We start from the raw sequence: 27,075 nt of genomic DNA on the forward strand, positions 1-27,075 counted from the left end.
TTCTAAATAAGAATTTGTTCTTAACTGACTTGCCTAGTTAAATAGAGGTAAAATAAAAAATATATAATTGTGTGGCAGTAATGCCCAATAAGAAAAGCCATGCCTTTTACGGCCAGTGGCCATTGTGCCCTTGGGCTGAATATAATAATTCCCTTCTCCCGACTGTGTGCCGAAGCACCTCTAACTCACATGATTGGATCTTTCTCACAGGCTACAAGTGAAGCCTGACACGTCGGGAAGGAAACCTATCCAATTCCGAGGTGCATATTGAAGATATTGGAAGAACTGTCCACATTTAATTTTTGTCAGCTCACAAGATGAGTAGGCCTAATGAAACAGCAAAAGCATTAGCCTATGTCAATCTACTATCCTCCATTGTACAAAAGTTGACCAATTCTATTCTGTGCAAGAAATAAATATTTCAAACATAGTCTGGGACAGTTGTGGGATGGGATGGATCCCAAATTAATACAACCACTAGCATAAAAAAAACTGTTTTAAGCAATGAGGCTGACACAACAATTCAGAACGTTTAGCTCAAAATGTTGATAAACTATTAGGCCATTTCTTCACATTATAAGCACAGCAATGTGGACACGGCAATAAGCGCAAATGTTCAAATAGGTAGTGCATTTTTATGGTGAAAATAATCTTCCCCAAACTTGAAACTCACATGCTGCGTATGCATGCCAGTTAAGGCTCTACACAAGTTGTAATGCCGATTAATGTGTTTCATTTTAAGAAGTTATTTGGCCACTTTAGTTGCAATACAAACCTAATCAAAACGTATAGGCCAGGCAACATGAGGTGTGCAACGATGATTTGTAAAAGTAAAAAAAATAGTTATGCCTGTTTCTTGCCTTAAACTGGGCATATTTCTCAAGTGATAATATATATATAATATATATATATATATATATATGATAGGCCAATATTGTTACCCATTAGATTGTTCTTGATTTTATCTCATCTTTACACATACTAAATTATGTGTGTGAAATTCATTTTGATTTCGAATGGACGATTATCATGCACCTGTCTCAAAACAGGGGCAAAAAATACATGTCATCTATGCACTTAAATAGCAAATGGAGGATGCTTTCCCCGTGGTTAATTTTTATGCCAGCCAGATAGGCTATACTCCTGTTGTAAAGATAAGCAATGTGCTTAATATTAGGAAAGTTTAGAAATAAATATAGTAGGGCTAACCTATAGAAAGCTTATGGGATCCTCCTATTTTTAATAGAGGCCATCACTCTGTTTTCTCATGCAAGTGCATAGCCTATAGAAATGTTGCACAACAAGAGCTCATGGGCTCTCAATTTGTTTTTGATTACATTTATATTGATGTCAGAGTGATTAAAGGGACAATAGAGTGCTGAATACCAGGCAGTTAGAAAGTTTGGTAGGCTACTAATGACTATCAGAAGCCTAATTATCGTGACTCAGCGGTCACATGGAATTTTAATGTCATCATGACTCGTGACCGCTGGTGTGGCGGTAATACGGTCACCGTAACAGCCTTATGAATGACCAAGTGAAATTTTGACTTAAGTGGAAGTTACGAATCGCCCTAGCATGAGGTAAAGACAAACCTGAGTGTACATGTCTATGGAGCTCTGTGTAGCTGTGTCCTCCGTCCCTCCTTCCCCAAGGTGGAAGCGCAGTGAGGGCAGAGACTGGGCCGTCTGGGGGGTGGCGTGAACAAAAATCACCCTCTCGTTTGAGCCCAACATCCCACAGGTTCGAGCCACATTGACTGCAGTCAGAACGTTGTCACCTGTGAAGTAGGAAAGGAAATACTTAAGACTAGATGGCCTGCTGTGGGACATACTGTAATATTTTTGAGTGAGAGGATTGGACTTAAGAGTGTATGCCTTAGAGTGGGTTGCTCTGGAGGGCCATAGCATGTGCATGTTTTGTTCTAGCCCAGTGTCATGCCTGTCCTGATCAGCTCAGGTTACAGGAGACCACAACCATACAGATTATCTCTCAACCCCAACAGAGGAGGAGAGATCTAGGGGTCTGAAGATATGGGGGGTTTTATGACCCCTCACGCCCCTGGTAAATCTCAGGCCACAGACAAATTCCTTTGTCCTGTTACTATGGAGAACCAGCCTCAGAACATTAAACATGAAATAAAGGGACTTTGGAACAATGGTTTCCGTCAGCCACAATGGTGGTCATGACAATAGATGGAATATGAAAATGTATGTCATTTTTGTTATTAAAGGTTAATAGATGACGTTATTACGAAAACATTGAAACGTGAAGAGTTTTCCTAGTATATGTTTGATGTTTATACATCGTACGTTGTGTGGAAAATGTCCAAATCAAAGGGAATGTTTTGGTAAAGATGAAATGTTAAGTTAGTTGTCTAAAATTGGATTTGAGTGAAATCTAGAACTTGCCCTCATTAACTTGGTACGCCCAGAGAATTGCCCTAAAGGTGGTTACGCCCACTTCTGACCCAAGGGTAAAAAACCTGTGAGTAAAGAATTCACAGAGAAGACTACGTGACCCAAGCTGCAGCCAAGGTCTAAAAAGGCAACGAACCCAGAACGCAACACAAGTTTGAAGACAAAGATATCCTTTTCTACCCAAGCTACGGATGAGTAGATGTGTCTAAGCGGGTGAATTCAAGTCAAACCACCTAGACTCCATCTCCCATCGAATCGTGGTATCTAAAAGGTTTCATTCCTATGCTTTGAGCTCTGAGCTACAGAGCTGTCTGTCCTCAGAAGACCCCTTCCAAGGGTGAGAGAACAGACTCCTAAGCCAAAAGGACACTGACAACGGGAGGGCGATCAGAGAGGTGCGCAGGAGAAGTGCGTCATCGAGCAGCTGAACGGTCCCCTTAACGGTCCACGCAGAGCATCCTCAGAGGTCTACCCCACGTAATTACATCATTATATTCTGACCCATAAGAGTGACAGTTTGAGGCAGGGCTAGGGTTAGAATAAGCATAGCTGACAAATTCACCCAAATGTATATTTCTCTCATGTACTTCATTTTTTTTCTCTCCCTCTTTGAAATCCCCATTTTGGGTAACACGCGCCATAGTGTGTTGACCCGTTATACTAAGTTCTAATCAATAGCCTATAATGTGTTTTGTCTATGTGTATCTTTTATCATCATTTTAGCTTTTTAGTAAATAAATATTACACTAAGATTGGTGTGGTACGAACTCATTGGTGAGACCCGGGTCCGTGCAGATTCACGGGCTATACGACGTTCAGAATGAGATTGGTAGAGGTAACTGGTTAATTAGCGGCTGTTGTAAAATCGATATTCTGATATTCTTTGAGTTAATCTGGGAAATAGAAACTCAATAAAAACTAGTTTTCCCATGGTGCCCCAGGTTAATGAGTTAATAATTGCTTGATTCAGATAATCACACAATTAGAAACTTGTAATCATTCGATGAACAACAGTCGTCACATTAACTAATACAACGTCACGACACCAGCACTAACCCTCCTGGGGGGAAAAAAAATCCTGTACACTGCGGTCCTCTATGGCCATGACTGATATTTATAATAGTTTAATTATGTTTGGGTTACAAAGACAGAAAAGAGATATGCTATTCATACCAGTGACCATGACGGTACGAAGATGTGCCAATCTGAGGGTAGTGATGACCTCGGCACTCTCCGGCTTGACCAGATTCTTCATCACCAGCAGACCCAGGAACTGCATGTCTCGCTCTACCTCTCCCCTGTGGACACCAACACAGCTCCATCAACACCTACTGACATGATAGTTCACCAGCGGAGCTATAGGCACAGGTTTAGAATAAGTAATTGAGGACTTGGGTAGTAGCTAGAAGGGACATAACCCCATTTGATGTTCTTCATAAAAATGTCCTACCGTTCAATGGTGCTCAAGTCAGTCTGCCCATACAGTGTTTTGTAGCCGAGAGCTAGCACCCTGAAGCCGTCACTTGCGAAAGTACGCAGGGTGTTTGAGAATTGTGCAGGCACTGCAAGTCACGGGTTAAAAGAAAGACAGTAGAAGTAAACAATAACCAAAAAAAGACAGACTTAAAACACAATTACATCACAAACCAGTGCCAATGCTAATCTTACAGCAACTTATTCTTTCTGTGAAATATCTATTTCAATTCATAGCTCTCTTCACTCTGTCTCCCTCTCTCTTCCATACCGCTTTCTCTCAGGCAGAGGCTGGCCACCATCTCTGGGGCCCCTTTGATAAAGGCGAGGGACGACTGTCCCTCAGGATTCACCGTCACCACACTCATCCGCTGGAGGGACGAGGAGAAAGGGAAACGCTGCACGAGGGCCACCGCCTCATGGATGGACTGATGGGACAGGAGAGAAGAAAAGCATGGTTAAACTCCCTGGCTTGAATCTTTCATCATAAGGCTTTCATAACAGTGTTAAAGCGATTTCACAGATGTCATGATAACTGGAAGTCAGTTTATGACAATGGCCTTAACACAAACCACTATCTACTGTAGGTCAGTGTTTCCCAAACACATTTAGGTTTTTTGTCCTAGCACTACACAGCTGATTCAAATAATCAACTCATCAAGCTTTGATTATTTGAATCAACTGTGTAGTGATAGGGCAAAAACCAAAATGTGCACTCCTTGTAGTCCCCAGGACCGAGTTTGGGAAAAGCTGATCTGGGTAAAGGGATTCAAGTGTACCCATTGACACAAACATTGCAGAGTTCCTATGAATAATGAATTAATAATCTGAGAAGAACCCAAGAACAAAGAAAACCTTGTCAGTAGATGGGGAAGGCTAGGTAGGTCACTATTAACCTTGTGAGCCAGACTCGAAGTCTGTCACTATGGAAACAGGCCCACATAGCCCTAGGCCTAGATAGTGCTAACTTTTTCATAGTGCCAACCCCTTTGGTGTCCACAGATCTGGGTCGACAATAAAAGCTAAGAGCTTCTTTCACTTATTCAATTATTTCAGATCTGTGAACACCTCAGGGGCCATGACCACGTGGGATACTCACTACACTCTCAGATTGGAGCGGACAGGCAGGGGGTCGCATCACTGCCAGAACCCTGTGACCTCCGAACTCTGAGTCTAACGTTTTGTCATCTCCTGCAGGCTCCTCCAGCTCCTGGCAGGAAAAGTCAGTAAGTCACATAGATGAAATACTCTATTGAAGCCCCTATTGAAGAACTGACTTTGCACCTAGTACAAACACTCCATAAATATGGTTCTTGGTTTCTCAGTCTTACCCAGCCAGTGGACTCAATCATCTTGAGCTCTAGAGGGTCTCCCAGGGGTTGTCCCCCCAGCAAGGCCACAGAGTGGCAGCAGGCCATTGCAGAGAGCATGGGCCCCTGGGGCAGGAGGCGTGGGTCAGGGACCAGCTCAGAGAACCCAGCTCCACTACCCTCCATCACCCCCCACACGTCCAGTCCCTCCTCAGTTAGAGTGCCTGTCTGAATAGAGAGGAATAGAGAGTAGAGGCACACTTCCTTCTTCAAAATAGTTCTTCACTAGGGTCATGTTCAGTAGAGCGTAACGTAGCAGAGCGTTTTGCAAACAAAAACAAAAACTTGGGTAGTAGCTCCGTTTCAAAATGTTTTCTCCTGTTGTGTGCTTACAGAACACGACCAAGATATGATTTCAACTGCTGTCAGTCCTCCTAGCTGCGTCCGCCCCAAAACACACACACTAGGGCATACTGGTTTGGGGCCTCACCTTGTCAAAGCAAAAGAGAGAGACCTTCCCAGAGATGTTGATGCGCGGGGGGCTTATGCAGAAGACCCCTTCTCTCTTCAGACGACTCTGGGCGTAAATGGTACCGGTGGTGATAGCAGCGGGGAGGGCAGGGGGCACCACAATGGTCACAATATCCAGAGCCCGAATCACCAGCTCCCACCACGTGGTCTAGAGACACAATTACATTTTATTAAGAAATAATCCTCAGAGGGTCAAATATTTTTGCCCAGGTCCAAGATCACCACATTGTTGTTTGTTTATCTAACCAATTAGGGTGGAAATGAACTCACGGTATTAATAAGGTTGGTATGGCAAATACTTACGTTGGTTCTGCTTAGGATCACGATGCTGTATACTGTGCCACACAATGCTGAAACACAATTAAATATTGGTTCATGCTGAAATTATATGCTTACACAATACAAGGGGCTAATTGGTAATACTTTTATACTTCTCAAAACTTGTCTAGCACCCATTTAAAATAATTCAAAAGTGAGTTATTTTACGACGTGCAACTCTACTGTGTGTCAGGGCTTACCTACACCCCCCAGGAAAAGCAAGAACTTAATAGCGTCTTGGTAGAAGCGGAAGTTGATAGGTTGGGGGTAGAGGATGGAGCTGACCAGGTCTCCCTTGGCTGTGAAGAACCCTGAGGGACAAAAACCAACAACATTGAGTGGAGGACAAACACAGTCCTTTTATAACGTAATATGATGAGGTCTAATTATGTACATACAAAATACACATGCACTTTATTATGCATGTACAGTGGGGCAAAAAAGTAATAATAAGTATTTGGTCACCTACAAACAAGCAAGATTTCTGGAACTTGGGTGCAGTGACCAAATACTTATTTTCCACCATAATTTGCAAATAAATTCATTAAAAATCCTACAATGTGATTTTCTGGATTTTTTTTTCTCATTTTGTCTGTCATAGTTGAAGTGTACCTATGATGAAAATTACAGGCCTCTCTCATCTTTTTAAGTGGGAGAACTTGCACAATTGGTGGCTGACTAAATACTTTTTTGCCCCACTGTACATACAGTGCCAGTCAAAAGTTCGGACACACCTACTCATTCAAGGATTTTTCTTCATTTTTACTATTTTCTACTAGAATAATAGTGAAGACATCAAAACTATGAAATTACACATATGTAGTAACCAAAAAAGTGTTAACTGATCGCCACCCAGTCATCAAGGCAAAGGGTGGCTACTCTGCATGTGATGTTCCCACCATGAAGAATGGAGGAGGTGTGATGGTGCTTTGCTGGTGACACTGTCAGGGATTTATTTAGAATTTAAGGCACACTTAACCACTTTGGCTACCACAGCATTCTGCAGCGATACGCCTTCCCATCTGGTTTGCACTTAGTGGGACTATCATTTGTTTTTCAACAGGACAATGACCCAACTCACCTCCAGGCTGTGTAAGGGCTATTTGACGAAGAAGGAGAGTGATGGAGTGCTGCATCAGATGACCTGGCCTCCACAATCACCCAACCTCAACCCAATTGAGATGGTTGGGATGAGTTGGAGTGCAGAGTGAAGGAAAAGCAGCCATCAAGTGCTCAGCACATGTGGGAACTTGTTCAAGACTGTTGGAAAAGCATTCCAGGATTTTTTTTAAACCTTAATTTAACTAGGCGAGTCAGTTAAGAACAAATTCTTATTTACAATGACGGCCTACCCCGGCCAAACCCATCCCATACCCAGACGACATTGTGCCAATTCTGCGCCGCACTATGGGACTCGGATGTGATCGGTTGTGATGCAGCCCGGGATCGAACCCGGGTCTTTAGTGACACATCTAGCACTGTGATGCAGTGCCTTAGACAGTTGCTCCACTCAGGATCGCCACTCAGTCATCAAGGCAAAGGGTGGCTACTTTGAAGAATCCCAAATATATTTACGTTTGTTTAACACTTTTTTGATTACTTCATAATGCCATATGTGTTATTTCATAGTTTTGATGTCTTCACTATTATTTTACAATATAGAAAATAGTAAAAATAAAGAAAAACCCTTGAATGAGTAGTGTCCAAACTTTTGACTGGTACTGTACATACATAGATACATACACTGTACATATGCATGATTTAATTGTCTGTTGTTTGACCTTTCATATTGGTAGTGTAAAAGTATCCGTCTCACCTGTGCTTGTGACCACGGCAATGGCCCCGCCCCTTCCTGGCCGGCCCCCTTTGGCCTGGATGCACTGCGTGCCGCAGAAGAGGGTGTGTCTGCGCTGAGTCTCAGGGCTGTAACGCCCCCCAGCAGCCGGCAGCGGGGTCTTCATCACAGGGACACTCTCACCTAGAGGTAAGGCAGGTGGCTATTACAATGGATTCACATTGCTCACTACTAAGAGCTTCAAAAGGTTCCACAATCAACGGAGGAGACATTTAACGAGTTGATCATTGGCAAGTTCAACTAGACATTTTGTGACGAGAGTTGAGAAAGTTTCAACTTAATGCACATTTCAGCCAGACCTCAGTGTAGTTCATGACTGAAGTCATTTTGTGATCGAGTTCTGTTTGGCCTCACCGGTTAGCATACTCTCGTTGACCATGCACTCCCCGGCCAGTAGAGCAGCGTCGCAGGGCAGCAGCAGCCCCTCCTGAGGGATCAGCACACAGTCCCCCGGGACCAGCTCCACAGAGCTCAAACTGTCCTCCTCTGAAAGACAGGGCCAGGGCATCAATTGGCTCCTACTACAGCAGAGGATGCAGACTTTTGTTTTGGGGATTTGCGTGTATTGTTAGGTATTACTGCACTGTTGGAGATAGGAACATAAGCATTTCGCTAAACCCACGATAACATCTGCTTCAAATGTGTACGCTGGCTGTGGAAGTCAAAAATGGAGGGAAAGCTCACCCCCGGAGCTTCTGCGCACGGTAACATTGGTTATCTGCTGAGCCATGCTACGGATCGTGTTGCTTTGCTGTGGAACCACAGAATCGACAATTCAGTGGTGAACATGTAGACAGCTAGATGATAGTCTGCCCTATAACAGGTAATAGGAAAATATGAATATAAAAAGGAGTGTTGCATAATGTATCACCCACTATAACAGAACCATAACAATCTCAAAAATACCTATTGGTAAATTTATCTGAAAGCTTTCATGGGAGCACAGAAGACATGGGAGGAGCCTCCTGGTGTCACTCACCTTGCGGATCTCGTAGAGAGACACACATATGGAGATAAGGGAGATGATGACGATGCAAGCAGCATAGTAGTAGTAACTATCTGTCAGCCACAAAGCAATGCTGAACACCTGGAACACGTAGAATGGGTTGAGCACCTACAGAGATGGAGGGAGGGAGAATAGAGGGATGGATGGAGAAAGAGAGAGAGAGAGGGGTACAGAGTGAGCAGGCCTTAAACCTGTATTATTGTATGTAACTGTTGGTAAATGAAAGTTTACATGGAACAATGAGACCTTAAGCCTAAGTTTCATGATTCGGCTTTTGTGAATGTATATTTCCTTTATGAATATAAACAAGTGCACCACTGCAAATAGTCAGTAAATCTAGTCCTGTACATGTAAATCAATGAGAAAATGTAAATCGTTGTTCAAGCCAATCACCTCCTCAATCAGTAGTCGCATGAAGGACTTCACAGGCACATCGATGAGATTGGTCCCGTAGATCTTCCTCCTGAAAGATGGAGAGAACTGGAGTCAGACACTGGATGAGGCAGCAAGGGGGGGGGGGGGGGTGAAGTGAGTGGAAATTAAAGTGTTTGACGTAAGCGTTTGAGGTAAGCCTTCAAAAAGAGCTAGGTCCAAGAGAGGACCCTTGAGGAAAGGGTGTGATACCATCATGTGGAGCAGTGTACCTGGTGTTCTGCTCTAGGCGACTCAGGCCCTCCCGGAAACGATAAATGTCGGCACATGTCCAGTCCTCATTGAGGACACTGTGGACGAAGAGGCAACTGTCTTTACATCAACATTTTATGTTTATCTATATATATAAATAAATAAATAAATAAATAATTGCCACTGACTCCAGTCCAACCCAATAGCCCACACCTGTTTACACCCCCATACAGTACCTAACACGACAGAAGGCTCCCTTCCTGGCCATCCATACGTAGCGCAGCCCCTCAAACAGGTAGTAATGCAGCAGCGGTACCTGAAAGCCATTCAGGATGCATAAAAGCTGCAGACTTCTCTAGCCATTGGCTCTCTAGCTGCACCTTCAATACAATTTAATTCAATTCAACTTTGTTCATACAACTTTACTACCCCTTCCTTACCTCCTCTTTGTGCAGCTGGACAGTATCTCTCCAGTCTGAACTGTCCTCCGCCTCACTCCCTGCCGACTCCAAACTACCGAGAGCACAAGGAGAAACACTACATCAGAAGTCAGGACGACCAACATGAGTTGTTACAGAGCAACAGATTCAACTACATACAGGAGTCATTGTACAGGAGTCAGTGCATTCCAGCTGACCAACATCCAAACACTGAACATTTGAAAATGACAGTGTTTTTTTATGGTAGCACTGACAGAGCAATTCTATTATGGCTAATAATATGGAAAATCTTTCATGTCAACATACAACAGATGGTCTGATGATAAAGACGTATATCTAACCTGCCCTCCTCCAGCTCTTCTGTGAGGACCTCCACGACATACTGCTGTCCGAAACTGTCCTGAGAGAAGAGAGAATAAAACCATTAACCCAAGTGCTGCTTCCCAAACTACCAAAAAACACTGAATCATGACAATGACATTACCCTCAGAAGCAGAATATTGGCGAAGGCCAGGGGACAGGAGTTGCAGCGAGCAAGGACTCCTAGACGAGGGCGCCAGCGAAACAGCACCAGCAACAGACCCAGGGACAACACGGACCCAATGTGACACAGCCAGACACGCCAGCGCACCCATCTGAACCCCTGGACATCCTGACACACAGACAGAGAGAGCAATCAGATTAGATGTCATTCATTCAAAAGCAGCACATTGATTTCCAGCTGTCATTTTGCATTGCAGACAAGTTGATATGGAACCCATTGTTTAGCTTGCAGCACAAAATTAAAGGCTCCTACCATGTGTGTTTCGGGTTTGCAGTGGGGTTCTCTCCTTGGACTAGGGGAGCAGAACCCTCCCGGTGGCTCCTCCTCCGGACAACCTGTGGAACAGGCTTGAGGTTAGTCAACAGACACAGTCAACAAAGTGACGCCACTGCAAACACAACATAACACTGCACTGCATGTACACACCCATTATGTTAACATTAACAAGGCACACATAAGCTGTAAAAGCCACCAATGTCACACACAGCTCACATGAAAGAAAGGCAAATGTATTACACTAGCAGTATGAATGAATGAACCAATTGGGAATCAGTGTAGGGGGCCCATTCCACTTTTCATTCAATCAGCTCAAGTAGGTGAATGTAAACAAAATTAATTAATAGAAAAATTCTTATATATCGGTGTAATCCTTCATTTACACATTAATTGACACGGGTGGGCATATGATTGATGTGGCCTAGATACTCAAACAAATAAGAGGGTGTTTTTCCATGCCTAGTTTCAAATGCAGTAGGGTTTATCTATTTGGTTCTACAAGTTAACAAACTCATCAATTTGTCAAAATAAAGCTTTTGTAATAAAACAAGGAAGACCAAGGGGTTACAATACTTATTCAGGTTATAGAACAAACATTTTTGGGGGCAAATATTCAGTTAATAAACTATACAGTTACAGTGGATAGCCTAAAATTAGTTAAATCTATCCAACTCGTGCTTGCTTGCACAATGTTAAGGTCTATACACAGCGAAAATAGGATATTTGATAAGCTAACACTAGCCTAGATATTATCATTACCAGTTTATACCAGAAAAAGTCATCTGACAACAGATATATTATTCCCTTGGAAAGACAAGACCCCTCTCTCATTTCAACAGCTACGACCCGGTAAACGATGAAAAAGAGACCCGTCTGAATAGATCACCATAAGTGCGGTCGAGGTGAGGGTAAAACTGATTTCATCGACTCGAATAGCCTATCGAAATAAATAATATATTAATAGAAATGTTGACAATGTTGAAGATGTTTTGGCTTCCGGGTATACACGTATCAGTACCCTGTTTTAGTTACGATGTAAATATCATCACAGATGTTGGCTTTGTATTTATTTGAAATATCAACGAAAGTAGTACTTACCTTATTTATCTGGTCATAATTATATCCGAAACTGTGATTAGAGTAGTTGGCAATGCTATTTTTGCGTCGCGTGTCAAAAGCGCACCTGTGTTTACCTGTCTACGTAGCAATGCTCCGATACGCATGTCTGTCCAGTTTCACTGTCGAGTTCCGCCATTCATTATGGCCTACACACTAATAATAACATGTAGGCCTACGCATACTGTATTTCCCTCGTTCATTTAAAATGTTTTGATTTGTAATACTGGCACACAGTAGTGGCTTCAACTTCTGAGGTCCTATCAGGTGCCACACACATGGGTATTAGCCTGTCTGGGAAAGTATTGAATTAATTGTCATCTGATTGATTCCTTTGAGAAAGATTTATGGAATGATATTGCATTATTAGGCTACATTGCTTTTATATAGAAACAAAGTCACTATGTGTGGGCTAATATACATTTGTCATCAAATTAATACTGCCAATATCTGGAATCGCCTTCACAATGACCACTTTGTTTCCATACACACCACTTTTGGCTAGCTCCCAAACTTGTTTATAGGGAACCTGAAAAGAGCATACCACCCTGCATCCCACTGCTGGCTTGCTTTGGAAGCTAAGCAGGGTTGGTCCTGGTTAGTCCCTGGATGGGAGACCAGATGCTGCTGGAAGTGGTGTTGGAGGGCCAGTAGGAGGCACTCTTTCCTCTGGTCTTAAAAAATATCCCAGGGCAGTGATTGGGGACATTGCCCTGTGCTGTCTTTCAGATGGGATGTTAACAGGTGTCCTGACTCTTTGCGGTCACTGAAAGATCCCATGGCACTTATTGTAAGAGTAGTTGTGTTAACCCCAGTGTCCTGGCTAAATTCCCAGTCTGGCCCTCATAAGGTCACCTAATCATCCCCAGTTTACAATTGGCACATTCATCCCCTGTAACTATTCTCCAGGTTGTTGCTGGAATGTGTTCTCAGTCAACTAAAATGAAAAGGCCTGTGGTGGTGCTCTTAGAGCTGATGTTTTTGTTGGTACAGAAACCACAGCGTAGTAGTATTTTCTTATAAAACCACATTCCTTTAAGGATTTTACAGAGCGGAAACTGCAACTCAACGGGCTGACTGACATAAAGCAATAGGCCTCTTGGTGCCAGTGTAGGCTAATGTAGTAATATTAGTTTCATTCAAAACATATGAAGCCCAAACCAGTCCCTATAAACTAGAGTTCTCCTGGCTTCAAGTAACTATTCAATTGACATTGCACAAGAATCCTAAACATCTGGATCATGCTGCCTACAGTAGTTTCAGGGCTAACGCAAAGAGGAACTAGGCTATTCTGTTAAGTTTATTATAGTGTGTGTCATCTAGGTCAATGTTAACATAATCCTGTTCCTCCACACCATTGACTGAACCAATTAAATGTTTGATATTTCGTTCTATTTTATCTTACCATTGCTCATCTTTTCTTCAATAAAATGTTCACACTAAGTAGCTCATAATGAATGCCCCTAAGTTCCACTTCTTCAGTAAAACCTAAGATGTTAATTTCCAGTTGAAGACACAGGAAATTTTAGTGCTAAAAGTGACAGCACTGGGCAGAAATCTGAGCTCACGAGACCTACGAATACTGAGAGGTAAAACCAGTCATTCCTCCAAAGCCCTCAGCAAATGTTAAATCGGATACGATCTCTATCTCCCACACCCAGGAACTCGTAAATCCAGGGTAAGAGAAAAAAATGCTCCTTGCATAAGACTAGGCCCAACTGCTGAGGGTGGTTTTATTTGGCCCCTCAAGTTGTTTTGTTGTTGAATTTTCATTGTTGGACATAAAATACTTTTAAAAACACCAGAAAATCAGCTCCAAGTGATTTTAAATTTGTAAATCTGTTCAAGTATTTCCACGCATAATAGAGAGAAGTGATTTTATACGAATGTAAGCAAGGTTTGAAATGATTATGTTTTAGTCAAATATTATATCGGATTGGGCTTCTTGCAGTTAATTTGCAGTCTACAAATGAAATGTTGTCCCACTCTTCAACAGTTGTGCGAAGTTGCTGGATATTGTCTGGAACTGGATCTGGAACACTCGATCCAGCGCATCCCAAACGTGCTCAATGGGTGACATGTCTGGTGAGTATGCAGGCCATGGAAGAACTGGGACATTTTCAGCTTCCAGGAATTGTGTACAGATCCTTGCAAAACATGAGGTGATGGCGGCGGATGAATGGCAAGACAATGGGCAGAAGACAATGGGCACGGTATCTCTGTGCATTCAAATTGCCAAAGATAAAATGCAATTGTGTTCGTTGTCTGTAGCTTATGCCTGCTCATACCATAAACCCACCATGTTCACAATGTTGACATCAGCAAACCACTCACCCACACGACGCCATACACGTTGTCTGCCATCTGCCTGGTACAGTTCAAACCAGGATTCATCCGTGAAGAACACACTTCTGCAGCCTGCCAGTGGCCATCGTAGGTGAGAATTTGCCCACTGAAATTGTTTACAACACCGAACTGCAGTCAGTTCAAGACCCTAGTGAGGACGATGAGCTCGCAGATTAGCTTCCCTGAGACGGTTTCGGACAGTTTGTGCAGAAATTCTTCAGTTGTGCAAACCCACAGATTCATCAGCTGTCCGAGTGGCTGGTCTCACGACGATCCCACAGGTGAAGAATCCGGATGTGGAGGTCCTGGGCTGGCATGGTTACACGTGGTCTGCGGTTGTGAGGCCGGTTGGACATACTATCAAATTCTCTAAAACTACGTTGGAAGCGGCTTATGTTAGAGAAATAAACATACAATTCTCTGGCAACAGCTCTGGTGGACATTCCTGCGGTGAGCATGCCAATTGCACGCTCCCTCAAAACTTGAGACATCTAGGGCCTCCCGGGTGGCGCAGTGGTTAAGGGCGCTGTACTGCAGCGCCAGCTGTGCCATCAGAGACTCTGGGTTCGTGCCCAGGCTCTGTCGTAACCGGCCGCGACCGGGAGGTCCGTGGGGCGACGCACAATTGGCCTAGCGTCGTCCAGGTTAGGGAGGGTTTGGCAGGTAGGGATGTCCTTGTCTCATCGTGCACCAGCGACTCCTGTGGCGGGCCGGGCGCAGTGCGCGCTAACCAAGGTTGCCAGGTGCACGGTGTTTCCTCCGACACATGGGTGCGGCTGGCTTCCGGGTTGGATGCGCGCTGTATAAAGAAGCAGTGCGGCTTGGTTGGGTTGTGTATCGGAGGACGCATGACTTTCAACCTACGTCTCTCCCGAGCTCGTACGGGAGTTGTAGCGATGAGACAAGATAGTAGCTACTAAAACAATTGGATACCACGAAATTGGGGAGAAAAAGGGGTAAAGTTCAAAACCAAAAAAATAAACTTGAGACCTCTGTGACATTGTTGGACTTGCTGACTAGTGGTATTGTAGTGTCAGCTGAGAGTCAGGACATTTGGAACTTACATTCACTGGAGAAAATGGTTCTAAAACTAGGATTGGGGAGGGTAATCTTTGTCTCATTTATGCCTCATCTGTACATTCGATCAGCCTGAGCAAAGTACTGCAGACTCACTGATCTATCACCTTGCATTCCAAACAAATATCCTAGCGTACTCATTAGCCTAATGATATGCACATCTGTGCAACTCCTTGCCTTTAGAAGTTGACCCAAAGCCTCTTCTCTAGTTGAAGATAATGAAAAGGCAGTCCAGCCAACTTTTCCTTTGGCAAAGCTTGCAGATCAGTTGCCGAATAAATCAGACTGTGATACCAATTCCTATTTCCTTACAAGACAGAATATTGAATAAAATTACATTTGAACTTACTCTATCAGTTGTCTGTGCAGTTGGTCCTTCAGCTGGTCAAAATTTGAGATAGAATATCCACAGGTATTATTAAGTATTATTTGCCCAACTTTTTAGAGCACCGGTACTGCCTTTGAAATTTCAATCAATCAAATGTATTTAAAAAGCCCTATTTACAGAAACCCAGTCTAAAACCCCAAAGCAGCAAGCAATGCAGATGTAGAAGCACGGTGGCTAGGAAAAACTCCCTAGAAAGGCAGGAACCCAGCAAAGAAATCTAGAGAGGAACCACGCTCTGAGGGGTGGCCAGTCCTCTTCTGGCTTTGACGAGTGGAGATTATAAGAGTACAGTGCCTTGCAAAAGTATTCATCCCCCTTCGCGTTTTTCATATTTGGTTGTGCTACAACCTGTAATTTAAATCGATTTTTGGGGGATTTCATGTAATGGACATGTAATAGTGTAATAGTCCAAATTGGTGAAGTGAAATGAAAAAACAACTTGTTACAAAAAAAACACAGGAAACATGGTGCGTGCATATGTATTCACCCCTTTGCTATGAAGCCCCTAAATAAGATCTGGTGCAACCAATTCCCTTCAGAAGTCACATAATTAGTTAAATAAAGTCCACCTGTGTGCAATCTAAGTGTCACATGATCTCACTACATGTACGCCTGTTCTGAAATGCCCCAGAGTCTGCAACATCACCAAGCAAGGGGCACCACAAAGCGAGCGGCACATGAAGACCAAGGAGCTCTCCAAACAGGTCAGGGACAAAGTTGTGGAGAAGTACAGATCAGGGTTGGGTTATAAAAAAATATCAAAAACTTTGAACATCCCACGGAGCACCATTAAATCTGTTATTAAAAAATGGAAAGAATATGGCACCACAACAAACCTGCCAAGAGAGGGCCACCCACCGAAACTCATGGACCAGGCAAGGAGGGCATTAATCAGAGAGGCAACAAAGAGACCAAAGATAACCCTGAAGGAGCTGCAAAGCTCTACAGCGGAGATTGGAGTATCTGTCCATAGGACCACTTTAAGCCGTACACTCCACAGAGCTGGGCTTTATGGAAGAGTGGCCAGAAAAAAAGCCATTGCTTAGAGAAAAAAATAAGAAAACATGTTTGGTGTTCACCAAAAGGCATTTGGAAGACTCCCCAAACATATTATTGGATTCGGGATAAACTTTGAACATTGAGATATTAAATAAGTGATAGATCAGAAGCATAGAATATAAGGAGTGGAAGAGACTGGGTTTTATGTCAGAAGATAATGGTTTACTGTAGAAAGACAGATGGCTTTGGAATGTGTTGGGTGGACGGGAGGAGATCACAGGATTGCTATAGGGGAGCGGATGGAGGGGTTGATGTCAAGAGGTCAGGCCAGATCCCTTGAAGGGAGTAATAAGGGTTTATTATCCTGTTACCCTTTTACTGTGGAACCATAGGATGTAAGGATTGGAGAGAAGGAGTGTCTAAAGTGGGGTATATATACTTGTTTTTTGTCTGAATACAGCTGTGTCAACCTTTTGAGAAGAATTCAACTTGGTTAAGCTTCTCCAGTGTCCGTGAGTTATATAAGAACCTAAACATATGGAAAAAGGTACTCTGGTCAGATGAGACTAAAAATGAGCTTTTAAGCCATCAAGGAAAATGCTATGTCTGGTGCAAACCCAACACCTCATCACCCCAAGAACACCATCCCCACGGCAGCATCATGCTGTGGGGATGTTTTTCATCGGCAGGGACTGGGAAACTGGTCCGAATTGACAGAATGATGGATGGTGCTAAATACAGGGAAATTCTTGTGGGGAAACCTGTTTCAGTATTCAAGAGATTTGAGACTGGGACGGCAGTTCACCTTCCAGCAGGACAATGACCCTAAGCATACTGCTAAAGCAACACTTGAGTGGTTTAAGGGGAAGCATTTAAATGTCTTGCAATGGCCTAGTCAAAGCCCAGACCTTAATTCAATTGAGAATCTGTGGTGTAATTTAAAGATTGTTATACACCAGCGGAACCCATCCAATTTGAAGGACTTGGAGCAGTTTTGCCATGAAGAATGGGCAAAAATCCCAGTGGCTAGATGTGCCAAGCTTGTAGAGACATACTCAAAGAGACTTGCAGCTGTGATTGCTGCAAAAGGTTGCTCTACAAAGTATTGACTTTGGGGGCGTGAATAGTTATGCACGCTCAAGTTTTCTGTTTTGTCTTATTTCTTGTTTGTTTCACAATAAAAAATATTTAGCATCTTCAGTGGTAGGCATGTTGTGTAAATCAAATTATACTAACCCCCCCAAAAAAAATATTTTAATTCCAGGTTGTAAGGCAACAAAATAGGAAAAATGCCAAGGGGGGTGAATACTTTCGCAAGCCACTGTACATGGCCATTTAAGGCCAGATTGTTTCTCAAGATGTTCAAACGTTCATAGATGACCAGCAGAGTCAAATAATAATCAGTGGTTGTAGAGGGTGCAACAGGTCAGTACAATCACCTGGCACATGCACAAAATCATGTAAACACCTGCAAGACTATGTTTATTATGCACCATTTGCACATGTAGCACTCGCTCCAGCAGGTATATCTCTCTGGTCACCCCCAAAACCAATTCTTCCTTTGGCCGCTTCTCCTTCCAGTTCTCTGCTGCCAATGACTGGAACGAATTACAAAAATCTCTGAAACTGGAAACACTTATCTCCCTCATTAGCTTTAAGCACCAGCTGTCAGAGCAGCTCACATATTACTGCACCTGTACATAGCCCATGTATAATTTAGCCCAAACAACTACCTCTCCCCCTACTGTATTTATTTTGCTTCTTTGCACCCCATTATTTCTCTCTCTACTTTGCAAGTTCTTCCACTGCAAATCTACCATTCCAGTGTTTTACTTGCTATTTGTATTTACTTCGCCACCATAGCCTCTTTTTTTTTTGCCTTTACCTCCATTATCTCACCTCATTTGCTCACATTGTATATACTTATTTTTTACTGTATTATTGACTGTATGTTTGTTTTACTCCATGTTGTTGTATGTGTCGAACTGCTTTACTTTATCTTGGCCAGGTCGCAATTGTAAATGAGAACTTGTTCTCAACTTGCCTACCTGGTTAAATAAAGGTGAAGTAAATAAATAAAATAAATAAAATGTACTTTTGTCTTGTGCACGTGCCTTACAGTAGGTCAAAAGCAAACAAATATTGATTGCCACACGGAGACCTGACAAAGTGTTGGTCAGTAACTTCCCTGCAGGTGTGCTACTACCTCTGCCAAGAGGCCCAGGCTAATTGGCACAGGTCGTTCCCACAATCACTACACTGAGAGGGTTCAAGGAATCAGGACTAGATCATGATTCAGCCCTTACTGGAGAGGCATGGCTGAAGTTGTCACATGTTAGCAAATTCAGCTTGTGCTGTTGTAACCATGTCCCATGATCATTTCATCATGAGAGAAAGATTTAGTTGTGCTTGCAGTTTTAAAAATAATCATAATTCGATCATAATCATAGTTGAATTTTGTTGAGCTAAATCCTATTCATTCCAAATTAATTAATTATTATAAAACTGATTGTGCCTTGACAGGTGAGTTGTCGGCAACTCACATAGCTAGACAACACAGAGGTAAACAACCTGCTGCAGTGTCAGTTAGCTACAACTGTGTTCACAATAAATGGTTCAGCTACGGTTGCTACAGGTGGTCAACACCGACTTTGCACATTTCCCAAAAGCAAAATGTTGGATTAGTTTGTAGCTCAACACCAGTGTTTATTATGGGTGCCAACTCCGTGTGGTCTGCGAACCTCAAAACAGATGCGCTCAAGGTTTAGAAACTCTTGTGGTGTCAGATCTGGTCCAGGGCGTTATATTAACCACGGTTGCTATTGCAGCTAGCTAGTACACACGAGCTAGGCTAGCTGGTTCACGTCACTACTTTAGCTAGCTATAGCATACAGTATCTAGCATTCTAGTATCTAGCATTCTAGTTAACGTTAGTACCTAGCTCCTAATTCTAAATGTGATTTCACCACCTCTTCTGTTGGTGAAAGTAACGCACCATCCTATCTGGCACCAGTCCACATCCTGTCTCATTGAGTCTGTATGAGAAGATATTTGCTGGAGCCAGAAATTCAAGAGTTTGCTAGTTACTAGCCGACTCAGCTCAACGATTTATGTTGGCGTTGAGCGGCGACTGGTGTGGGCGGAGCTCTGACGTCATACAATTCCGTTTCTATCTGAAACTACTTTCAGCTCCCAGAACAATGTTATGTGTAATTTCGGGCTATTTTTTGGATGCTGAAATCATTAAAAATATATATTTTTAAAATGCATTTTATGTGACGTCTGCACTTCAGTCCGCCCACGCTAGGTACCGCTCAACTCCAACATAAATCGTTGAGTTTAATCGGCTAAATTTGGTAGCTACATACATTAACGTTAGATTCAATGTTCATTCCCCAAGCAGGATTGTCAGGGGGTGGCGTAACGGCCATACTGCAAAACTCACCAAGCGTGTCCATCCTTCCTTTAGTCATGATAATTTAGTAATCGATACCATAATTAGTTGCCAGTCATACAACTGGCAAAATTGTCTTTGACTAGCACAAGTACCCGATACTAGCGAAACCGTTATCTTCCGTTTTGCCTCTCTATCCCGTCATGTGACACCAAACGCATTTCTACGGAAGCCCACGAATAGTTTGACAATAATAAAACAGAGTTTATTCAACAACAAAAAAAGTTAATAATAAATAGGCGTTGGTATGCAATGGGGTTTGTTTTTGTTTATTTTGATCAGTCAGCATAGTGTATATAATCTGAAAATGACAGGGGAGATCTTTTCGGGGGCTTTGCCACCAAAATAGAGCCCCACACCTAGACATGAAATCAAATTTCGCCATACAATATTTACGAGATGTAACATACATTTTTCCCAACTCCATTCCCCATGGGACAATGATAAATCATAGTTTTGAAAACATACTTGCATTCTGAGTAGATCTTTGGCCCCAAAACTATTCTTACAGCCATTAACCAGATAAAGTATCAATCCTTTTAAAAATCAACTAAAACATTTCAGTTTCGTTCATGAAACCTATCGATGTGTTACAATGGTAAATTAAGACATCTCCAAAGCCTGTTTTAATTCTACTTCCTTTATTGATAAGCATTTAAATAACATTTAACTGGTTTTCCTTAAAATATTATGTATATACATACAGTATATCCAATGAACAAACATCAAATTGTGGTCCAGAGCTCATCCCATAATGTGGTTATAAGGCTGCACAACATGGGTAGGCAACTAGAATCAGCTGTTGGCTGATTTTTGTAGGAGTGGATAGTCGGGGGTGCCGGAACATAATTCAAAATAATTTACACACTGCAAATTGACCACAACTAAGCCCCAAAAGAGATTGAATTTGAAATAGCAATAATTTCAGACCCTGATTACATTGAGACACGATCACATCTTTTTTTATTAATGGGAATACTTGAACAGATTTCCTAAACGAAACACATTTTTTGCTGAATTCCTGGTGGTTTTAGTATTTTTTTCTCCCAAAACTAAAATCCCCCCAAAATCTTAAATACTTATAGGCCAGTACCTGGTGCCAACCTCTGCTGTACAATCTACACACACACACTGAGTAATAAGCTCTATCACCACATCAAACATTACTTTTGTATGTATTTTTAGAAGAAAAAAAAACATTTCTAGAAGGAGGAGCAGTTATTCCACTCTCACATATATAAAATCAGCAGTATCTTCTAGGCTGCCTGTATCTTTTTTCATGTGCGAAGTCTAATAAAAGGGGCAGACACTGTTGAAAGGCTAATGTTTAATCGAAAGTTCAGCATTAGAGTCATTACTAGTGGATTTCAAGTCCGGTGGTTATCCACAATGTTCACAGGGTTAATGACTTTCTCTTTATATGTTGCCATCATTTTCTTGATCTCAGCAATAGCCTTTCCTGGGTTGAGTCCCTGTGGAATTAATAGAAAATAAAAGGTAAATACAGATGGAATGATGAGTAACATGACAGAAAGGGATCGGCAATAACTACCTTTAAGCTGCATGAGTTGTATAAATGGTCTGAAGTCCACTGTGCTGAACTCTACACTAGTCTTATTACTGTATTTAGAAATGGTGGTTTGGTTTAGCAAATGAAGGCTAAACCAGATGCACTCTATTCAGATGTTGAGTGTACCTTGGGGCATGTCTTAGTGCAGTTCATGATTGTGTGACAGCGGTAGAGAGAGAAGGGGTCCTGGAGCTTCGACAGTCGTTCCTCTGTGAACTCATCACGTGAATCAATCATCCAACGATAGGCCTGTTGAGGAAGGAAACACATTAATCAGATTAATTTACTTCATACAGCAATATCATAAATCTCTGGGATGGAGATGCCAGAAAAACTCATTAGGTGAATCAATCATCCAATTACATGCCTGTTGAAAATGCATTCATACGTCAGCTTTACTTTGTTTTCAGACATCGGTTCTCCCTGTCAAAAAAGTAAAAGCATTAAAAAAAAGATTCATATATTGACTAAAAACCCAATACATACCTGCATGAGGACAGCAGGGCCCAGATACTTATCTCCATTCCACCAGTAACTAGGGCAGCTGGTGCTACAGCAGGCACAGAGAATGCACTCATACAGACCATCCTGGGAGAGGAGGACAATTAGAGATCAGATTTATTTTGTCATGAAAACTCCTTGCGCTCTAACAATATAACATATGTTCAAATATACAAAGTGGTAAGTTGAAATGCCAGAAAGGTGTGGCAAAGTGTGGTTCACGTGTATAAAATTATTTCCTTCTCAAGGGCGAGACAAGGTTTCAATGCAACAAATTAAATTGGTTCAACTGACTAGATTACTTCAACCCTACAAAATAGTACCTTGTTCCTTTCTGATAGCTTAATCAAATGGGTATATGTACTTGTTTTTCAGACTAGACATGGAAATTGCATATGATGCATTGATAGTATAGCTACTGAAATATGCTGCCAATGGCCAGGAGATGAAATATGTACCAGCTTTTGCCGGTCTTCCACAGTCTGGTGGTACTGCTCCTTGCCCTCCTGAGACTCATCTTTCTTCTTCAGGAAGGGCTCGATGGACTTGTACTGGGCATAGAAATTACTCATGTCCTGTAGAGGCACACACAATACATGTACACCCTTAGTCAACAAAATATAGGCTACCACATGGTGACTAAACATTGCATTGTTTTATTCAGTGTTTGTCTTTTAGATTTGTTACTTTTTTAATGCAGCTATAATAATCAGTATTCATTTACTTCTAAAATGTAACCATAATACTCACCGGCACCAGATCTTTGACAACGTACATATGTGGGAGTGGGTAAATTTTGATCGGTTTGCTGGTATTGATGTCTATTTTGTTTAAGCAGGCCAGTGTGTTGCCTCCGTTGATGTTCATGGCACATGAGCCGCAGATACCTAAAGCAAGATGCATGTATATCACACCACTGAAAAGGACAACTCCACACCAAGGCTCATTTCATATTTCATGACGCTCTATCATTGTAGAATAGGATACATTATATCTATAGGTCTATATTTTATGATTTCTACTTTCTACCTATAATGATGACACCCACTTCTCTCCACTCTGCAAATTGCTCTTCATGCCTTACCCTCTCTGCAGGAGCGTCTGAATGTGAGCGTGGGGTCCATCTCATTCTTGATTTTAATGAGGGCATCCAAAACCATGGGGCCACAGCTGTAATAGTAGGGAGAAGGATTTGTTAACAATGCAGATATTAATCAATGAGAGCAATTCCATCAATGCAGACTATACGCTGACATTGATAGGTTTTAAACAACTGAAGACCCTTTCTGTCGTTGTACTTACTTGTTGAGGTCAATTTCATATGTCTGCATGCGTGGCTTATCCCCCATTGTGTCTGGGTCCCAGCGGTAGATCTGGAACTTCTTGATCCTGGGCTCAGATGCCGGGGCGGCTGCGGTCTGTGCATAGCGCACCATCTGGAGACGAGACATAGACAACATGTATCAATGTAGGAGGATTTAAATGTTAAAATTAGGCTTACATTGTTTTTGGTGTTAAATGCTGGTTTTATTATCTAATACTACTCCCTATATATAGCCATGTTATTTGTACATGTTATTTTCATTCCTTATTCACTATTTACATTTTTTATTATATTTCTTAATCTTATCTTTAACTATGCATTGTTGGAAAATGTCCTGTAAGCATTTCACTGTTAGTCTACAGCTGTTGTCTACGAAGCATCTGACAAATACAATTTGATTTGGATTCATACAGCTGTTTATGGGCTTTGCTTTGATATCAATAGATAGGCAAGACATGGGGTGAGTGAAAGTATACTACACCAGATTTACACAATAGATCAACTGAAATGAAAATGTATTTCAGTCGGAAATAAAAAATATCTACCGTATGTCAAAAAGACAGAGTTGTATATTTATATGGGGGTTTTAAGCTAAAGGAAAATATCTACTTTCATAACAAGGTAGACATTTCCCTCTAGCGGTAGGACATATGTACTGCTCTGAGTTGTTATATCACCCTCAATTTCAAGTTTCATAACTAACATTTTGGCCACAATACATTCGATAAGGATAAATAAACCTTAAGTTAAGAGTAACACTGTTCTTAAAAATACAAATAAAAACTAAATTATGAAAGAAAACTAACAATTACATGAAAAAAAATCTCTAATCTGAAACACAATTTGCGCAACAGTCGTTCAAAAGATGCATAGGCCTATAAACCTAACTGAAACATGCTCCATTTCAAAATCGATTAGGCAAATCATATTTCGTAACTGAATATATTATTTACTTTAACAAAGTCACTCAAATTAAGGAATAGCTTCTCTTTGATTGTTCTACTGTGCTTTACTCTGATGTAAGGTAAACCTCCAATTGACAACAGTTTGTGAGCTTTCCTTTTAGAGGAACTGTCTAGTAAGCTATATGAACAACATCATACTATTTGAAGCCATGCCATAAACCAGACATGGATCTATTGACAGCTAGTAAAAACACGTTGCATGGCCAGGCAGGAAGGTGGTCTACGACTACCCTATTGATATGAGTCTACCTATCCCAGTCATAGGTCTTTCCTTTCCATTCCCCAACTTCATTATTTTTCTCCTTTACTTACCACCATCGCCCCGGTGTTCCGTAATGCCACGGCGTTTCGGGCTAAAGAGGTGCACACGACCGACATGCTTATATTTTCAGGTTGAATATTCTAACCGATACAGCGCGGTGCCTGTTCCAGTTTATGTATCTTGTCGCTGTCCCGCCCCAAGCATGACGTCAGTTTATGTCACGACTCAGGAGTAGCCTACTTACTGACAGCTATGCGTTTCACTGCAGGCTATTATGTCAGACTCTTTTACAACGCTCATTGCTTAGACGGGGTGTAGGTTATATACAGTGAGCTCCAAAAGTATTGGGACAGTAACACATTTTTTGTTGTTGTTTTGGCTCTGCACTCCAGCACATTCAATTTGAAATGATACAATGACTGAGGTTAAAGTGCAGACTGTCAGCTTTAATAGGAGGGTATTTTCATCCATATCGGTGAACCATAAAAATAAAATAAAAACTCAGGGACACAACTTTCACTGGGGACATTCTGAAATGGCATGTCTTGGGGGTATGATATTTGTGCATCTGTAACTTGCTATAATTTCTAAACTGATCAAATTAAAAAGATGACAGTTTGCACTTTAACCTCCTAGTCATTGCATCATTTCAAATCCAAAGTGCTGGAGAACAGTGACAAAACAGAAAATGTGTCTGTCCTAATACCTTGAGCTCACCGTAGAAGGTTATTATTGTCAGATATAATATATATGTATTGCTAACTGCATTCATTGTCAAATTTGAAATCACATAATTGAATCAAGGGTAATGAAAATATCTTGCATTGGTAACTTTGTTGCCCTCTTAAGCATATAGCCTACACATGCATATAAAATGTATACCAATGCAATTCTAAGACCACTGCGCCACTCGGGAGGCCCAACATGGCTACCACAGCATTCTGCAGCGATATGCCATCCCATCTGGTTTGCGCTTAATGGGACTACCATTTGTTTTTCAACAGGACAATGACCCAACACACCTCCAGGCTTGTGTAAGGGCAATTTGATCAAGAAGGAGAGTGACGGAGTGCTGCATCAGATGTCCTGGACTTCACAATCACCCGACCTCAACCCAATTGAGATAGTTTGGGATGAGTTTGACTGCAGAGTGAAGGAAAAGTGCTCAGCATATGTGGAAACTCTTTCAAGACTGTTGGAAAAGCATTCAAAGTGAAGCTGGTTGAGAGAAAGCCAAAAATACACAAAGCTGTCAGCAAGGCAAAGGGTGGCTACTTTGAAGAATCTCAAATATAAAATATATTTTGATTTGCTTTTAACTTCTTTGGTTACTACATGATTCTATGTGTTATTTCATAGTTTTGATGTCTTCACTGTTATTCTACAATGTAGAGAATAGTAAAAATAACTAAACTTTTGACTGGTACTGTACATATTCAGGTTATCGTGGATGTTTAAAGAGCCTGCGATTATGGACATCCTAAAATCTATCTATCCCCTAATTCTTATTTATTGTATTATATTGGTGGTCACCACCATCACTGCATGTGTGTTGCTGTGCTCAGACAATTTCATAATCTCTCCTCAAGAAGGTAGACCTATTCCACTTCCCCAGCCCACTGTGCCTAAATGGTTGACAATGTAATATGTGCCTTATTATAATATTTTCATTGGGATGAACTTAGTTGTATTACATGCGGTTGCATAACAACCATCTATCCATCTCCTTGCATGGGCATGCTGTGCCCAAACCCCATGACATACCATTTTGTCAACAGAGCCTACTTAAAGGATACCCATTACACTCTGGCTGGTCTGGAGAGAGCCATTGCCACACACCACCAGAGATAAGCATGAACATAGTGAACAGTGTGTGTCATGGTTCCTCCTGGCACCATATTTCATGATTGTGTCCCTGTTAAAATAAGTGTGCTTTTTGTGGTCCTTTGCAGAAGCTTGAATTGTTTACTGTGTGCGTTCATTTCCTGAGTGAGTTTGAGACTTAGTGTTTGCTGTTTTTTCAAGTGTACTGTGATCCGGTGGCTACCAAATCTTAGTAATGTATTATGTTTATCCTTAACCACTGATTCCTCATCTGGTCTCTTCTCTGCACCTTGGTCCAACCTTACCACGTCACAGTGTAAGGTTACAGTCTCAATGAAGGGCAAAGATACAGAAAGAGCAATAGTAATGGCGTCTTTTTGTAGGCACTAACTCCGCTATGGTTCGTTGAACAAAGCTTATGGGAAAATGTAGTTTTTGGATAAACGCTGAAT

The 27,075-nt window shown here is 41.8% G+C and overlaps 2 protein-coding genes across 3 annotated transcripts in view; both read right to left on the reverse strand.

Annotated features, from left to right (window-relative positions):
- LOC139368663 (ATPase cation transporting 13A2) overlaps window positions 1–20,343 on the reverse strand; it is a 37,529-nt gene extending 17,186 nt beyond the window's left edge. Inside the window, exons 1-21 of one of the 2 annotated variants that reach the window (XM_071107831.1) lie at window positions 20,169–20,343; window positions 10,774–10,856; window positions 10,462–10,629; window positions 10,319–10,377; window positions 9,978–10,050; window positions 9,774–9,853; window positions 9,558–9,635; window positions 9,307–9,376; window positions 8,887–9,021; window positions 8,592–8,658; window positions 8,262–8,393; window positions 7,869–8,030; window positions 6,253–6,363; window positions 6,038–6,084; window positions 5,694–5,882; window positions 5,225–5,431; window positions 4,993–5,103; window positions 4,165–4,321; window positions 3,871–3,982; window positions 3,594–3,718; window positions 1,596–1,780 (exon numbers count right to left, since the gene is read on the reverse strand). In XM_071107831.1, the coding sequence (XP_070963932.1) occupies window positions 1,596–1,780; window positions 3,594–3,718; window positions 3,871–3,982; window positions 4,165–4,321; window positions 4,993–5,103; window positions 5,225–5,431; window positions 5,694–5,882; window positions 6,038–6,084; window positions 6,253–6,363; window positions 7,869–8,030; window positions 8,262–8,393; window positions 8,592–8,658; window positions 8,887–9,021; window positions 9,307–9,376; window positions 9,558–9,635; window positions 9,774–9,853; window positions 9,978–10,050; window positions 10,319–10,377; window positions 10,462–10,629; window positions 10,774–10,856; window positions 20,169–20,196 (2,379 nt within the window). In that variant the 5' untranslated portion in view covers window positions 20,197–20,343. The remainder of the gene's footprint in view (window positions 1–1,595; window positions 1,781–3,593; window positions 3,719–3,870; window positions 3,983–4,164; window positions 4,322–4,992; window positions 5,104–5,224; window positions 5,432–5,693; window positions 5,883–6,037; window positions 6,085–6,252; window positions 6,364–7,868; window positions 8,031–8,261; window positions 8,394–8,591; window positions 8,659–8,886; window positions 9,022–9,306; window positions 9,377–9,557; window positions 9,636–9,773; window positions 9,854–9,977; window positions 10,051–10,318; window positions 10,378–10,461; window positions 10,630–10,773; window positions 10,857–20,168) is intronic. The other variant, XM_071107830.1, reaches the window with a different exon arrangement.
- Window positions 20,344–20,430: 87 nt separating this feature from the next.
- Window positions 20,431–25,012, reverse strand: LOC139368665 (succinate dehydrogenase [ubiquinone] iron-sulfur subunit, mitochondrial-like). The gene is made up of 8 exons (XM_071107832.1): window positions 24,850–25,012; window positions 23,551–23,684; window positions 23,333–23,418; window positions 22,999–23,135; window positions 22,707–22,823; window positions 22,234–22,335; window positions 21,874–21,996; window positions 20,431–21,649 (listed from the first exon to the last, which is right to left on the reverse strand). The coding sequence occupies exons 1-8, from the start codon at window positions 24,913–24,915 to the stop codon at window positions 21,545–21,547; spliced, it is 870 nt and encodes a 289-aa protein (XP_070963933.1). The 5' UTR covers window positions 24,916–25,012; the 3' UTR covers window positions 20,431–21,544.
- Between the last annotated feature and the right edge of the window lie 2,063 nt (window positions 25,013–27,075).

Source organism: Oncorhynchus clarkii, chromosome 16, assembly GCF_045791955.1.
Source record: "Oncorhynchus clarkii lewisi isolate Uvic-CL-2024 chromosome 16, UVic_Ocla_1.0, whole genome shotgun sequence".
Classification (NCBI taxonomy): Eukaryota; Metazoa; Chordata; class Actinopteri; order Salmoniformes; family Salmonidae; genus Oncorhynchus; species Oncorhynchus clarkii.

Coding starts and splice junctions, on each gene's coding strand:
- LOC139368665 (XM_071107832.1), bottom strand. CDS start 24,915: ATGTCGGTCGTGTGCACCTCTTTAGCCCGAAACGCCGTGGCATTACGG. Junction 22,824..22,998: donor TTGTCAAAGATCTGGTGCCG/GTGAGTATTATG, acceptor GTGCCTCTACAG/GACATGAGTAATTTCTATGC. Junction 21,997..22,233: donor GCCCTGCTGTCCTCATGCAG/GTATGTATTGGG, acceptor CTTCCTCAACAG/GCCTATCGTTGGATGATTGA.